Raw genomic sequence first — 16802 nt, 5'->3', positions numbered from 1 at the left:
TCTGCATTTATTATTTCAACAGGTTATTTATAATTGTGTTATTTCGACAGGTTATTTGTAACTTTTATTCTGTTAATAACACAGTTACAAATAATCTGTCGAAATAACACAGTTACAAATAACCTGTCAAAATGATAATGTTTGTATATGCATACAGTTAATTGTATTTTGACGGGTTATATACAATTTTTTGTGTGTAACTTTTATTTGTCAGACTTAAACATTATCATTTCGACAAATTATTTGTAACTGTGTTATTTCGACAGGTTATTTGTAACTTTTATTCTGTTAATAACACAGTTACAAATAACCTGTTGAAATAATAAATGCAGACATCTTTTTACAACAACAACAACAAAGCCTTAGTCCCGAAATGATTCGGGGTCGGCTAACATGAACCATCATATAAAACCGTGAAAATCAAGTCGTGTCAGCGACACAGATTCGCTCCCTCCACTCCGTCCTATCCACTACCATATTTTCCTCAATTCCCAATAAACTCATATCACTCTCGATCACCCTCCTCCAAGTTTGCTTAGGTCTTCCCCTACCCCTCACCACTACATCCCTTTGCCACTCTTCGGTTCTCCTAACCGGCGCATCAAGCGCTCTACGTCTCACATGGCCAAACCACCTTAATCGGTTTTCTCTCATTTTATTCTCAATAGATGTGACCCCTACTTTTGTCCTAATTATTTCATTACGCACCCGGTCCTTTCTCGTGTGACCACACATCCATCTCAACATACGCATCTCCGCCACCGACATCTTATGGATGTGGCAGTGTTTCACTGCCCAACACTCCGTACCATATAACAATGCTGGTCTAATTGCCGTCCGGTAGAATTTTTCCTTCAATCTATTAGGCATGCCGGGATCACAAAGGAAACCCGTAGCACTCTTCCACTTCGACCAACCAGCTTTAATCCTATGAGCAACATCTCCATCTACTTCTCCATCCGTTTGGATAATAGATCCTAAATACCGGAAGCAATCCGAGGCCTGAACAACTCTCCCATCTAGGGTGATTGTCCCTGCCTCCCTACTCCTACGGCCGCTAAACTTACACTCCAAATATTCTGTCTTACTTCGACTCAACTTAAAGCCTCTAGATTCTAGAGTTTGCCTCCATAGTTCCAACTTCATCTCCACTCCTTCTTTCGTCTCATCAACCAACACAATATCATCTGCAAACAGCATGCACCATGGTATACCATCTTGAAGTGAACTTGTTAGTTCATCCATAACGATGGCAAAAAGAAATGGGCTTAGTGCGGAACCTTGATGCACTCCAATCGTAATAGGAAACTCTTCAGTCTTCCCAACACTAGTACGTACACTCGTGCATACTCCCTCATACATGTCCTTTATGATGTCAATATATTTCCGCGAAATGCATTTCCTTATCAAGGCCCACCAAAGTACTTCCCTTGGTACCTTATCATATGCTTTCTTCCTTAAAAAATAAAAAATTAATACAAATATAGAAAACATAAAAGAATTTATGATTGCATTAAATGAATTTTGGTGTATTTAAAAGTTCAATGCATAATAAATAAACATCTTGAAAATACAAAAGAATATTCTATTTGTATTTAATGCTTATATGCAGCCCTAAGGGCTGCATATATCAAAACCGATTTTAAAAATATCCAAATTAATAAAAGGTGTTGTAATTCATCTAAATATATAAACGAACAATTCAACCAATTTTATAATTGGGTTAATTACAAATAACTACCATGTGGTTTGGTCGATTTGCGATGTGGTACCTGTGGTTTTTTTTTTTTTGCAAACACAACCCTATGGTTGTAAAATTTTACATGTTTTTTTTATTTTGCCAAATTTGGCCGATAACGACTTCGAAATAAAAAAATTCAAGAGCTAAATGATATTTTAAGCAACTTTAATTCTTCAACTTTTTAGGTTTAAGATCATTTATATGTGGTTTTTGATGAGAGAGAAAGATAATGTTTAGAGAGAGAAAACTCCAAAAATGATGATTTTGAAAAATTAAGAATATGGTTCCATAGTAAATATGATACCAAACAAGTTTAATTCTTGAAAATTTTCATTTCGAAGTCGTTATCGGTCAAATTTGGCAAAGTAAAAAAACATGTAAAATTTTACAACCATAGGGTTGTGTTTGCAAAAAAAATACCACAGGTACCACATCGCAAATCGGCCTCACCACAGGGTAGTTATTTGTAATTAATCCTTTATAATTTAATGAAAAGAAGCCCAAAAAAAATAGTGAAATTAGTAAAAATCACACGTTACGAATTTACATTATGAAAAGGATAGGTTTTTTTTGTCTGAGCCTAGAAGTATTAATGAAAAAATGTTTTTTTTATGAGCTTAGAAGTATTAATGTGTTAATGAGCTTTAAATTCAATTTAAATACTAAATGTGTTAATGAGCTTTAAATTCAATTTAAATACTCACGATCAAACTCTATTATTTTTAATTATGGTATATATTTTATTAATTTTTTACTCAAAATAAATTAATTGTAAACTATATATTTTTCTCAAAAATTGCAAACTACATATTAGTTTTATATTTTTTAAGAAGTTAAAATTTTCCTAGATTAAAATGCAATGATAAAATATTAGATATATTTAAATACAAATTTAAACTCAAAATCATCCAAAAAAATATAATCCTCGATCCGTTCTCATGTGTTTAGTTATTTTAAGCTCAAGCCAAGCTCGCCCATTTTCAAGCCAAACCGAGCATATCCTCAGTTCGGCTTGTTAACACCCCAACAATTCGTAATTAGGAATCGATCTCTCTTATGAAACGAAACTGTAATGTAATAGAAAAACAAAGCACTAGAAAATGGCAAAAAAGTGATTTTTTGGATGCTCAATTGAACCTTGTCATAATGGCAGTGAATATTCGTAAAGAATAATATTAAGACTAGGAGATGGCAACCCCCACATAAATCACCAACCCACATCGGATAATAATATTTTCTGCAAATTATAAGTAAAAAAACCTTACCTAGAATAATAATAATACTATAATAGATGATGATGCAATGGGGGGAGGAAGAAGGGATGATATTTTTCTGACGAAAAAGAAGATACAAAGAGAGCATCATATCATCACTATCATCTAATAAATTTTTCTAGTATCCTTGATCGGTTAGGATCCGGAGGCCGGAAATCCTCCACATGCAAATTCGAGCTATTTTTAATCTCATTTAAGACACTTTCTCCTTTCTCTGATCTTATCATCTCCATTGTACTTCCTAGAACGTCCCCTGCGAGTCCGATTTCGAGTAGTCGTCCTGGTTCCTCTCCGCCTGTGTATAATAACTTCCCGATCTCTCCCAGTGCTACCACGTTTTCTACTACTGCTTTCCCAAACATACGCCCCAGAAACTCTGCTGCTTTTGGGGCGTCGTTTACAGCATCCTCCAGCGTGGCCAGAACCAAATCGAACCTGGGGGAAGATTAACGACGATTAATGATTGAAACGACAAACCCAAAACCTAAGGTTAAATAGAATGAAAGAATTCTTACCCTTTGATTAGCTGCGGTGAAGTTAACATTGCATCTTGAGACCTTGCAAGATTTACGAGAAGCTTGGTCAAAAGATCTCTCTCCATGTCCTTCCTCTCGAATGAATCAGTAACCCAGAGAGAGATCATCGACGGATGAAAACTTGAAGAATTCAAATCCTTGATGCATAACGCAACTTCTCCCTCATCCCTGGCACTGCAAAACGGCATATTACATCTCGTTAGAGTAGCATTCAAATGCAAGAATCACATCTGTGTAAATGCTATATACCACACGTTATCCATGACTTTACGAGTCCCAGAAAATGAAAACAATTACGGAGATCATTAGAGGATGAAGCAAAAATAGAGCCGAATAGGGAAGTGGGTAGCTATTAAAGGCGCAAGGCACACTAAGGCACAAGATTATCCATGACCTTACGAGTGCCAGAAAATGAAAACAATCACGGAGATAATTAGGGGATGAAGCAAAATTAGAGCCGAAAAGGAAAGTGGGTAGACTCATAGCTATTAAAGGCGCAACCAAGGCACACCCTAAGGCACAAGGGGGTCCTGGAGCCTAGGCACAAGGCGATCTAAAGAAAACTAATATATAAAATCATAAAAAAACAATAATTAACGTTTCTAGAATGCAACAAATAGTCAAATATTAAATCATATGCAATTATCCATTATCTTAATCATAAAATGCATGAAAAGATTTCCAAATTAATTACTAACTCTTCCATAATCATAATAAAACTTCTAAATCTAAGACTGAAGTTCAACCAAATCTCAAATAAATTAACTATTAGTCGAATAACAACTTTTCATCGAGACTAAAATCTCTATTTGTGATATTTCTGAACTCTATCAAAATAGAGCAGTGTTTTTAGTGTTGTTCTTTTCGATATTTCTTCCATCCATATCTTCTTTCTCTTTTTATTTATTTCCTTTCATTCAAATTTAATTTCCACCATAGATCATACAGATAAGAAAGGGCTGAGATTAAAACATCCTATTTTTAACTAGGAATCCTAAAAAACACTGTATAGCTTCTAAAAATTTGTGCCTAGGCGCACCTTTGGCAAGGCCCTGGGCTTAGAAAGGGGCATTCAGCAGAGCCCGCTTTTCAGGTGACATGCCTAGAGCCTAACACCTTTTGAGCCTAAGGCGCGCCTTTGATAACTATGGGTAGACTGCATTTAGATTTAATCCTATATATCATTGTCGTTCTTAAAGGTTCTTCACTGCCAATATCAATTTATATTTAATCACACAAGTACACGTTATCACAAAGAAATCAAGTCCGCTGTTTCCATAATCCATTCAAAGTTTCTGGAATTCTTGATCATATCAACTGCAAAATCTTCGCATATAAGCATACTACAGATGTACATTTGTGGCATTTTAAAAATCCTGCTTACCCAGCTAGATTAAATTAGATAAATGGACTAAATTCATCAAGCAATGGAACTTCAACAAAAATAGAACAAAAAAAAGTCAAAATTCCATTTTTACAGAGTTCAACGAGAAATAAATTTGAATTTCACTAAAACGTCACATGATTAAGTCACACCACAAGAGAATTCGAAGGACAGCCAACTGACCACAAAACTATGTATCAAACAAAATCAGTTATGAAAAGACTACTCCAATTCTAATCACCCTGAGCTTACATATGATTTTAATAAAAAAAAATGAATGCTAACAAAAAGAGCAATGTCGGTAGTATAAATGCATGCATAACATACCTGTAAAATTCTTTGATTGCTGCCATTGACATGTCCCGCAATTGTTCTTCAGGCCAAACCTTTTCTGAGGGAGGGTTTTGGGTGAGAGTCGGTGGCTGAGCTCGTCCAGGTGGTGATGTTGCAAGAGGCCTATCAAAACTGCGATCTTGAGCCCGCAGATCCCTGCAAAAAAAAATTCATGTTACGATCATAGGCACCCAATCTATCGAAACCTTAGCAAGCATGCAAACTAATATAAAGCAAACCTTGGAACAAAATCCTCCCTTGGACTGTAAGCCTGCCTCTCAGCTGCAGTACTAAAACCATTCAAACCAGCTGCCATTCTTCTTGAGTCACCTGGGTTAGGGGAAAACTCAGCTATAGAAGTGGTTGCCATTGCAGGTGTCCCTCTAATGGACATTCCTCGAGCAAGTCCACCTTGGGGACCCAATGTTATAGAGTCGTCGCCAAGAGGCCGAGGCAAGGGAACTGACAAAGTTCTAGCCTCGTATGATTGTCTCTCTTCATAACGAACATCCTGATTGCCAAAACCTCGAGCTTGAGCAGGCAAACCATGGAATCCACCCATCTGTTGATTTGGAGAAAATACCATGCCAGAACCTCTTGGACCAAAATCCATTGGCGCCCTTCTTGGGGGAGGATTGATGGTAGGATTGCGAGAAATCCTACTACTTTGATGATGTCGCTCTTGTGCAGCATCTCTGTGCACTTCATCAATCTTTTTTGGCCCTTCAACCTTCCTCCTTTGCTGCCATTTGTTCCTCCTCAGATCAATGGCGTCCTTCAACATAAACCTAACCCTAGAAGAAAGTTTCATGTTGTTTGATAATTTAAACATCCTGTCAAAGTATGCATCCATATGTTCCTTAGCTTTGGGGTGGTCAATCATCTCTCCAATTGTGCTCATCAGTTTGCACAAAGCCTCGACATCTTCCTCGTCAGGATTCTGATACTGACCCAGAAGCTTTTTAATACATTCATGCATTATTCTTTCTGTCAACATTTTCTTCTTATACAATTCACCAATTAGCCTTATGTTACCGAGCATTCGTCTTCGTGCATTCGTTCTTTTCTCCTCTCTTTCTTCTGGAGACTGTTTAGTCTCACCCTCTTCATCAGCTTTATTAGCTTCTTCCTGTTCTCTCTCGCCTCTCTCAAATTCCTCCTGACACTTGTTTAGAAGTAGCCTCTTAAAGGTAATCCTTTCATTATTTTCAGTGAAATCAGGCAACTCTCCAGCTAGATGATGGCAGAAGTTGGCATACATCTCACAGAAAGTAGGCTCCATTAAAGCCTTGTCAAAGATCTGCGATATAACACCAGTAAGTGTGACAGCATTGTCAATGTTAACTGCTTTTACCTGCTCAAAAAGCTTTTCAAAATTCTGAGGAGTTAGCTTGTTCAAGATGGCTTTCAGCTGTCTTTGCTTGGACTGTTCTTCATCTGTTATTTTACCGACTTCATACTTTCTTTCAGCCTTGTGCATTATCTGCATGGGAGTCTGAGGAGAAGGAATCAATCCCTTCTGCTGGAAATTCGTAGCACGCTGCCATCTTTCAGCATCTGGGCTATTTCTTTGCATACCACCATGAGAACCCATTGCTTGCATGGGCCCTGATAGAATTCCCCCTACATATTGAATGGGTGCCTGTGTTCTTGGATTCCTTAGAACGCCAAAATTGCCTCCTTGAGGTCGAAAACCTACATTTCCTCCTAAACCAATATCCAAATGTAAATCCCTCCCCATGCCATAAGGTCCAGGTAGTTTACTCCATCGGTCATTATCGGCCACATTGCCACCCCGACGATCCATCCTAGATCCGCTATTTGACCGATCCATCACTCTTCCTGGACTAGGAAATGATTCCCGTTCAACAAATTGGGAAATATTAACAGTCATCAAAGCATCTCCTATATCAGATGTAATTTCGAAACTTTCTGGAAGATCAGTACACTGCTCTGAGAACTTCAAGAGGAAATCTCTGGAATATTTTTTCCCATCTTTTCCATGTTCAACTGTTCCGCCAAGAACCTGCTCCCTATTATCTGAATTTTCCAGTTTTGGTGTAGATATATCAGCAGCATCCTCCCAATCGTCTGGTTCAAATTTGTTCTGCACACCTTTCTCACTAACTACAGAGTCCACTAAATATGCATCTGCTACTGCGTCTTTAGAAATAGCAGAGTTGCTTTCTATTACTTCAGAACTGGTACTTTCTTTCTTCTCTTCAGGACCTTTATACGCCATATAAAGATCAGAAGTTGTCCCAGCAGCATCTGCTTTCTGAAGAATTACTTTCATCTTCTTCTTAAGCTTGCCAGTGGTACTCTTTGTTCTAGTCAATTCTGCAGCTTTGTCCTTAGAACTGACAATGGAGCCCATGCTGCCCCCACTATTGTCCACAATATCCCCTTCATGCTTCGAAGTAGCCTCAGAATGAACAGAAGTTGAAACAGGAGCAAACTGCTGTTCTGAAGGACTGGATTTTGTAACAGGAACTTCTTTATTCTCAATAAGGTCACTTTTCCTCGACGATGCATCGGATACCAGGATATCATCAACATGGGACTTTTCAATGTCTGCAGACTCCAAATCCCTGGACGTAGAAGCATCTATGTTGTCAGGCATCCTGGCATTTTCAGTGTGGGAAGTCACAGGTTCATCCGACATTTCCTGCTGGGTCTCTAAGGTTAGGACTTCATCTACCAAAGCAGATTCCTTTTCACTTTGATTGATATGGTCTATCGATTTTGAGGCTATAGACTCCTCAGAAATCTCAGAATTTTTATCTTCTAGCTTGACACTGTCATCCTTTGATTGCAAACTATCAATAACACCTCGAATACCAACAGAACTATCTCCAGAATGATTCACATTCGCTTCAGAAACATCAGATGTGGAAATACCAACTGTTGGGACTGATTCTGTTGAAGCTTCACCAACCACTAATGATGATGTAGGGGTTGCTTTAATGTCCATGGAATCAGAAACTCCAATATTAGAAGATATACCCTGTTCTTGAGTACGAGAAGGAACGCTTGAGACTGATGTAGATTGACCACCAATCTGCAAAAGAGAAATACAAGCAAAATAATCTAAACAAACAATTTACATGATGAGAGAAGGAAAGTTACTCTCAGGAGTAAAGCTTAATACCTGGTGCGACTGGATATAACCCTTTTTCCCTTGCTTCTTCTGATGATCCTTAATGGAGTTTGACCTGCTCAGACTTTCCTTTCTTCCACCTTCAGGACAGGTGCCGACCAGTACAGATTCCTCTGGGTGCACAGGTACAGGAAGTGACACAGAATTGGATGCGATATTTTCAACAATGGCTGGTACAGATTGTCCAGAAGCCACTGCAACTGACTTGGGCACTAAAGAGTCAGTGCCAGGTTGTGAATGACGTAAAGAACTGTCAAGAATATTCTCTGAATCCTTCTGCCCAGGAGATAAGTTACCTTCCACCGGAAGTCTAGAAAGTTTACTGGATAATCCCTTCTCAACAGCAGATGAGCTGTTTGATGATAGTGAATCCACGACCTTCTCCCCAGTAGAAGTAGCTGGTTTTACTTTCACCTGCACCGTTCCAGAAGAAGCAGACGATATCACATTATGCGCATCTCGCATTTGTTCCAGATTAGGTGGCTCTGCCTTAACATGCATTGAAATTCCAGACTTGTTGGGTAGAGAATTAACAGCAGATGGATTCGCAATTGATGCATTCGGAAGACCTTGGCTAACAGAATAATTGAACCTAGGCGGCTGAGAATTGGGTACTGTCTGGCCACTGGTCAGTGGCAGAGAGCTTGATGGCTGGAAAAATAGATTATTTGGATTATAAGAGTTTGGGTAATAATTGATTGGATGGGTAGGAGCATATGATGGGATCGGCTGTGACTGAGGAGGCATGTTAGGATGTGACCTAAGACCTGTTGATCCACTATCGACATATGTATCTGTCCGCTTATCAAGCCTCAGCTCTTCATGCGTTTTTGGATCAGTGATCTTCACTGTTGTTTTCCTTTGACCTCCAAATTTTCCACCCTGTTGTTGAGGATATTGAGAGGAGATCCCAATTGCTAAGTTGCCTAGCTGAGGAGGCATCTGGGGACCCATTTGAGGAGCAAAAGCCAAACCCTGGCCTTGATGCATGATTCCTTGAGGCTGCATAGGATGGGGTTGAAGGCCTGGAACAAACATTGGCTGTTGCCCTTGGGGTGGTAAGGCTGTCATTGGCATTGGCATTTGAAGCGAAGTTGGTGGGACACCTTGAGGCTGAATCTGCGAATTAGGACCGCCAAACTGCACAGACACTGGTGACTGATGAAATGGCATTTGCATGGAAGTCATGGGCATTGGAAGAACAGATGACTTCTGTGTTTGGCTCACGGGTAATGCAGCTGAGACTTGGATATCTTTTTTCGCTTTAGGTACTGGATAAGCCTCTCCAGCATTAGATTGGTCAACAGCACCCATATCCTTCCTTGGTATTTGCTGCTTAGGAGCAGGAATTGGCAATGGTGGTGCAGGTCGGAAGTTATCATTGCGTGCCTGCAAGTCAAAATCATATAGTTGTTTTTTATTTCTTATTTAATTTCCCTTCACAATATTCATAAGATCCAAGAAAAATAATTTGGGAGGAAGTTCCATTTTAAACATGCCATGTCAAGTTCGATGTTCATTTTAAGACTACAGCACTGCTTGCAGAAGAACAGGAAAGAAATTGCAGTTCAACATTATTTACTTTACAGAAAAAAAAAGGGTTGGATTCCTGAACTCATCAAACATGCAGTCAATAAAGCAAGATATACGAAAGAAAATTTGCTGACCTGGTCACGTTTCTGCTCATCCAAATTTGGAGGAGCCGAGCTTGTCCGAGCTGGAATCTACAAGATAATCCTAATGTTACCAGTGTACAATATAGAAATCAAAAAAGTTGTACTTGGAGGATGAAAGAAAATAAATACCTGCATCCCATTCATGAAACCAGGACTTATGGACCCAAACTGAAATGGGAATGCCTTAGATGCATCTCCAGGACCTATACCATTGAAAAAAATAATAAACGATCTACTTATCTGGGTATATATGACACTGAAAATTATGGACATCACATAAAATTGCTCATATATATTTATCTAAATGCATAAGAAGCACAAGTAATCATACTCTTGGTGGGTGTCACAGGTGACGCATTCTCAGAGCTCAAGGAGGTAGATTGAGAAGTTGGAGCCTTTGGAACAGGTCGGGCACTCCTCTGAGTGGTTGATGTTTCAACCGGCTTAGCAGTACCAACTGAAACAGGTGCATCAGAAGCTCCTATCACAAAATTAATAAAAAAGTACAAACCCTTCAAGACAAACTCTTCAAGACTTAACCCCCCCAAAAAAAAGAAATCAATGACCAAATCCCATAGGGCAAAAATCACAAACGAAAGGAAAATTGATAAACTTCGCAAAGCAATGAGCTAAACCTATAGCAAAAATCTAATTTTTCTCTTAAACAATATGATCAAACCATACCGTGTAATGGAGGCTGCGAATGGGCACCATTCTGTACATGACGATGACCAGAAGAGTTGGCAGGATCAGAAGAATTCACAGCTTGTGCATTCACCCTAGATTGCCCACCTTGAGCATTGCTATTCTTCTTAAAACTATCACCAAAATCACACCGCCCAAAACAAATTAGCCAATCCAATAAAGAAAAAACCTAAAACAGAAACAAAAAGCCGCAGACGGAGAAACAACAAAAAAAAACAACAAATACCTCCGATTAGAGTTGGTATTAGATGAAGACGGTGAGAGGGCGGGCCCGCCACCACCGCCCTTACCGTAAGCACCTGAGGAGGTCCGCTGCTGATTAGAGCCGGCGGATCGTCCTGATTTCCGATACTGTGTGTCACTCTTATCGGACCTGGATTGATTGAAGGACATATATTCGTACCCTTAAATCCCCCTTTTCAACTTTAATGTTTCTGCACAACAACAACAAAAACGGATCCACTGAAAACAAAACAACAATCGGAGCACAAATACAATAACACAATGGAAACAAACAATCGGATGAATACTGATTAACCATTAACAGTAGAGGTACCTGAGGAGTGAAGAGTGTAAGAGATAGGTTAAATTAGGGTTTTAATCGACGGTCATGACGATATTCTATTCAGGGATAGAAAAAGAGGGAGAAGAAGAGTAGGAAAGAGGAGAGTATAGGTGTGTAGAGAGAGATAATTTACAGAGATTGAAATTAATGACAGATGGGAAAAGATGATGGTAACAAACTAAGCAGCGGAAGATGGTCAAATTGTAGGTTTTTTAGGAGATCGAAATCGAATGGGTCGCTCCTTCCGCTCTCTCTCTCTTTTTCCTTTTCTAGAATTTTATTCAGCTGTTTGATATTCACGCGCCGCCGTAACTATATGGTACCGTCGTGGGTGTAATTAATATACACCTTCTTTAAATTAATTTTCAAATATTCTAATTACCGTAACTCACGACACTCTTTAACTTCCCTTGAAATCTTTAAATTCATTTGGGAGTTGTAACTAGCCCTATTTATGGATTGCGCTCGTTTCATTTACACCGGTCCACGGGCTAAAAGGAAATTTAATTTTTAGGTTCGCTTAGGTCTAGGCTCATTAAAGCATGTTTGGTTTTTTAGACGGGTTAGGGATTGATAAAATAGCACGGGCTGTTTCGGTCTGCTTTTATTAATATTAATTAGTGAATTTATATATTTATTTTTTAAGTATAAATTCTATTTTTTATAATTAAAAATTGTGTATATTTTTTAAATTGGTTTATGATTTGATTTTTAAGTCTGAATTCAACCCGGCCCGGTTTGAACTCGTCTAAATTGACTGCAAACTCGTTAACCTCGTTGGAGTTAATTTCTTAAATATTCTATTTACTATAACTCACAACACTCTTAACTTCCGTTGGAATCCCTTAAATTCACTTGGGAGTTGTAACTAGTCCTGTTTATGGATTGCACTCGTTACATCTAGACCAGTCCACGACCCGAGTATCTACGGATTGTGCTCGCTTAATCTAGACTAGTCCACGGCCCGAGTACCTACTCAGTCTCTGTCTATGGGATCAAACTTGAACAAGGAAATTTAATCTTAGGCTCACACATGTCTAAGTCCGTTAAAACCTGTCTATTTCTTAGATTGGTTAGGGATTGATAAAAATATCATGAGAGGGCTCGGTCCGTTCTATTAATATTAATTAATGAATTTGTATAATTATTTTTAAGTATAAATTCTATCTTTTTAATTAAAAATTATGTATATTTTGTAAAAATTACCGTAACTCGCAACACTCTTTAACTTCCATTGGAATCCCTGAAATTCGTTTGGGAGTTGTAACTAGTTCTATTTATGGATTGCGCTGGTTTTATTTAGACCAGTCCACGCCCCGAGTATCTACTCGGTCTATGTATATTAGACTCGGCTTGGATAAGGAAATTAAATTTAGGTTCGCTCAGGTTTAGGTCTGTTAAAGCCTGTTTATTTTTTAGACGAGTTTGCGATTGATAAAAATAGCATGGACTCGTCCGGTCAACTTTATTAATATTAATCAGTGAATTTATATATTTATTTTTAAGTATGAAGTCTATTTTTTATGATTAAAAATTGTGTATATTTTTTTAAATTGGGTTATGATTTGATTTTTAAGCCTGAATTCAACCCGGCCCGGTTTGAACTCGTCTAAATTGACAACAAACTCGTTAACCTCCTTGGAGTTAATTTCTTAAATATTATATTTAGTCTAACTCACAACACTCTTAACTTCCGTTGGAATCCATTAAATTCACTTGGGAGTTGTAACTAGTCCTATTTATGGATTGCGCTCGTTTCATCTAGACTAGTCCACAACCCGAGTATTTGCCTAGTTTGTGGCTACTGGACCGGGTTTGGACAAGGAAATTTAATCTTAGACTCGCTCAATCTAAGCCCGTTAAAACTTGTCTATTTTTTAGACGGGATACGGATTGATAAAATAGCACGGACTGGTTAGGTTCGCTTTATTAATATTAATTAGTGAATTTATATGTTTATTTTTAAGTATAAATGCTATTTTTTATAATTAAAAATTATGTATATTTTTTTAAGAAAAAATTACATAGAAATTCATGTTTTAAAAACTATTTACAACTATGTCAAGTCATAATTTTGGATTATATCAATTTAGTAAAATCAGTACTTTTAATATATTTTAAGGATTTGAATTTATAAATTAGAAGTTTAGAATATATTTTCTAGTATTTATGATTTATAAATTGGAGTCTAGATTTTTTAAATTATGTTGTAAAATCATAATATATAGAGAATAATAACATATTAATAATTAAGTTTGGTGATCCGACTTAGTTGTAATTTTATACTTAATTATGATATTCATGTATTTGGACCTTTTTTTTAATGGGCTTAGGATTTGATTAAGCCCGGATTTTAATCTGGTCCGGTCCGAGCTCGTCTAAATTGACAGCAAGCTCGTTAACCTCCTTGAAGTTAATTTCCAAAATATTCTATTTACCGTAATTCACAACACTCTTAACTTCCATTGGAATCCCTTAAATTCACTTGGGATAGTCATATTTATGAATTGTGCTCGTTATATCTAGACCAGTCCACGGCCTGAGTATCTATGGATTACGCTCGCTTCATCTAGACCAGTCCACGGTCTGAATGTTTGCTTTATTTGGAAAAAACCATGTTTATGTCATATTACACACTAATAAACAAAATATTACAATCCTAGAACAATTAAATGAATATAAATTAAATACAATTACATCTGAATATTCTCTCAACTTCCACCAAAATAATACTCTCCCACATTTTATCAACTCAAATAAAAGGTCAGAAACAAATAAAATGGTTATTTATTATGGTATAAAAATAGACTACGGAGTAAACTAAATAAAATAAAACTTTATTTAGGGACCAAATTGAAAGAAAAAACAAAACTTTAAATTAAGGACTAAAATGAATAAAAATAAAGTTTTGAATTATGAAAAAAACGAATAAAATAAATTTTTCGAATTAAAGACTAAAATGAATAAAATAGAAAGTTATTAAATTAAGGATTAAAATAAATAAAATAAAATTTATTAAATATGGGAGTAAAATGGCTAAATGGAAAGTCATTAAAATGTATAAAAGAATAAAAATAAAAATAAAAGTTTATTAATACACGGAATAAAAATAAAAATGAGAATAAACTCGAAATTCAATGGACTATCATTGTCTCAATTGTTAGGTAAAAATGCACTAATTAATTAAATCAAAAATAAATCAATAGAGACTAAACTGAATGAAATTGAAGATATTGATAATTATCGATATTCAAACAAACGTGAGATAAAATTTATTTCAAATTAGTTCATTTATTTCAAATAATTGTTATGAATAAATTGAATCAACTAAATCAATAAGATTAACTAGTAATGTTATTATTAAATTTGGGCGTAATATTATTAATATCAAATTCAAGTAAAAAAAATTAATTTGAATAATTATAAAAAAAACTCAAAACAACTAATTTAAATTATTGCTTTTAGATTAATTTAAATTAATTTTCTAATATTTTATTTGTCATAACTCACATCACTCTTTAACTTCCGTTGGAATCCCTTAAATTCACTTGGGAGTTGTAACTAGCCCTATTTATGGATTGTGCTTGTTTCATTTAGACCGGTCCACGGCCCGAAAGGAAATTTAATTTTTAGGTTCGTTCAGGTCTAGGCTCGTTAAAGCCTGTTTATTTCTTGAACAGGTTTGGGATTGATAAAATAACACGAGCTGGTTCGGTCCGCTTTATTAATATTAATTAGTGAATTTATATGTTTACTTTAAGTATAAATTCTATTTTTTATAATTAAAAATTATGTATATTTTTTAAATGGGTTTAGGATTTGATTTTTAAGCCCGAACTCAATCCGGTCAGGTCCGAGCTCGTCCAAATTGACAGCAAGCTCGTTAACCTCCTTTAAGTTAATTTTCAAATATTCTATTTACTGTAACTCACAATGCTCTTAACTTCCATTGGAATCCCTTAAATTCACTTGGGAGTTGTAACTAGTCATATTTATTGATTACGCTCGTTACATCTAGACCAGTCCATGGCCCGAGTATCTATGGATTGCGCTTGCTTCATCTAGACTAGTCCACAGTCTGAATGCTTACTTTGTTTGGAAAAAATCATGTTTATGTCATATTACACATTAATACACAAAATATTACGATCCCAAAATAATTAAATGAATATAAATTAAATACAATTACATATGAATATTCTCTCAACTTCCACCAAAATAATACTCTCTCACATTTTATAAACTCAAATAAAATGTCGGAAACAAATAAAATAGTTATTTATTATGGTATAGAAATGGACTGTGGAGTAAACTGAATAAAATGAAAATTTTATTTAAGGACCAAATTGAAAAAAAAACAAAACTTTAAATTAAGGACTAAAATGAATAAAAATAAAGTTTCAAATTATGGGAAAAAATGAATAAAAATAAAGTTTCAAATTATGGAAAAAAATGAATAAAATAAATTTTTCAAATTAAAGACTAAAATGAAATAAAATAGAAAGTTATTAAATTAAGGATTAAAATGAATAAAATAAAAATGATTAAATTTGGGAGTAAAATGTCTAAAATGGAAAGTCATTAAAATGTATAAATGAATAAAAATAAAAGATTATGAAATAAAAATGAGAATAAATTTGAAATTCAATGGAATATCATCGTCTCAATTATTAGGTAAAAATGCACTAATTAATTAAATAAAAAATAAATCAATAGAGGCTAAACTGAATGAAATCGAAGATGTTGATAACTATCGATATTCAAACAAACGTGAGATAAAATTTATCTCAAAATGGTTCATTTATTTCAAGTACTTGTTATGAATAAATTGAACCAATTAAATCAATGACATTTAAAAAATAAAGTAAGCATAGCCTTTACCTAACTAGTAATATTATTATTAAATTTGGAAATAATATTATTAATATCAAATTCAAGTACAAAAAAGAATTAATTTGAATAATCTATCTATCTATCTATCTATCTATCTATTACTACTGTAAAAGCAGAAACCTCACTTGTCATGTGTCACTCTAATAGTAATTTATCTGATGTGTCAATGTAGATAAATAATAAATTTAAATTAATTATTAGGCAAAAAAATATTATTAGGCCCCTGATCTTTCATTTTTTGGTTCATTAAGTCATTGATCTTTTATTTGGATACATTACACCCCTGATCATTTATTCTTGGTTTCATTAAGCCACTGATGACCAAATTAGTAAGTTTTGAACATCTAATTCAGTTAAAACTACGTTATTAACTTCACATGTATTTGAAATTATTTTAAAAAAAAAATTCTACAGTTTGAATTAACGTTTTTACAGTTTTTCTATAACCACATTACACATCCAAAACTGCTTTCTAACAGTGAAAAAGTATAAATTTCGAATGTAGATATAATGAATAACAGTCTGTTAACCGAAT

The 16802-nt window shown here is 35.5% G+C and overlaps 1 protein-coding gene across 2 annotated transcripts; it reads right to left on the bottom strand.

Annotated features, from left to right (window-relative positions):
- Nucleotides 1-2898: 2898 nt before the first annotated feature.
- On the bottom strand, nucleotides 2899-11625 carry LOC136216488 (eukaryotic translation initiation factor 4G). Of its 2 annotated transcripts, none has more exons than XM_066003008.1 (11): nucleotides 11366-11625; nucleotides 11036-11243; nucleotides 10789-10922; nucleotides 10436-10585; nucleotides 10234-10307; nucleotides 10096-10152; nucleotides 8420-9817; nucleotides 5508-8329; nucleotides 5263-5424; nucleotides 3531-3725; nucleotides 2899-3450 (listed from the first exon to the last, which is right to left on the bottom strand). In XM_066003008.1, exons 2-11 carry the CDS (start codon nucleotides 11200-11202, stop codon nucleotides 3117-3119), a joined length of 5493 nt encoding a protein of 1830 aa, XP_065859080.1. In that variant the 5' UTR covers nucleotides 11203-11243; nucleotides 11366-11625; the 3' UTR covers nucleotides 2899-3116. The 2 variants fall into 2 exon arrangements, with proteins under 2 accessions (XP_065859080.1, XP_065859081.1); XM_066003009.1 differs by having other exon boundaries at nucleotides 10436-10561; nucleotides 11366-11624.
- Between the last annotated feature and the right edge of the window lie 5177 nt (nucleotides 11626-16802).

The sequence above is a fragment of the Euphorbia lathyris genome, chromosome 2 (assembly GCF_963576675.1).
Source record: "Euphorbia lathyris chromosome 2, ddEupLath1.1, whole genome shotgun sequence".
Taxonomy (NCBI): domain Eukaryota; kingdom Viridiplantae; phylum Streptophyta; class Magnoliopsida; order Malpighiales; family Euphorbiaceae; genus Euphorbia; species Euphorbia lathyris.
This window is presented reverse-complemented; position numbering and strand designations above follow the sequence as displayed.

What these genes read in the sequence shown, in the direction of transcription:
- LOC136216488 (XM_066003008.1), bottom strand. Translation starts at nt 11,202, where the DNA reads ATGTCCTTCAATCAATCCAGGTCCGATAAGAGTGACACACAGTATCGG. An exon ending in ACCTGTGACACCCACCAAGA is followed by an intron (nt 10,308 to 10,435) that starts GTATGATTACTT and finishes TCAATGGTATAG; the next exon opens with GTCCTGGAGATGCATCTAAG. An exon ending in TCACCGCAGCTAATCAAAGG is followed by an intron (nt 3,451 to 3,530) that starts GTAAGAATTCTT and finishes ATCTTCCCCCAG; the next exon opens with GTTCGATTTGGTTCTGGCCA.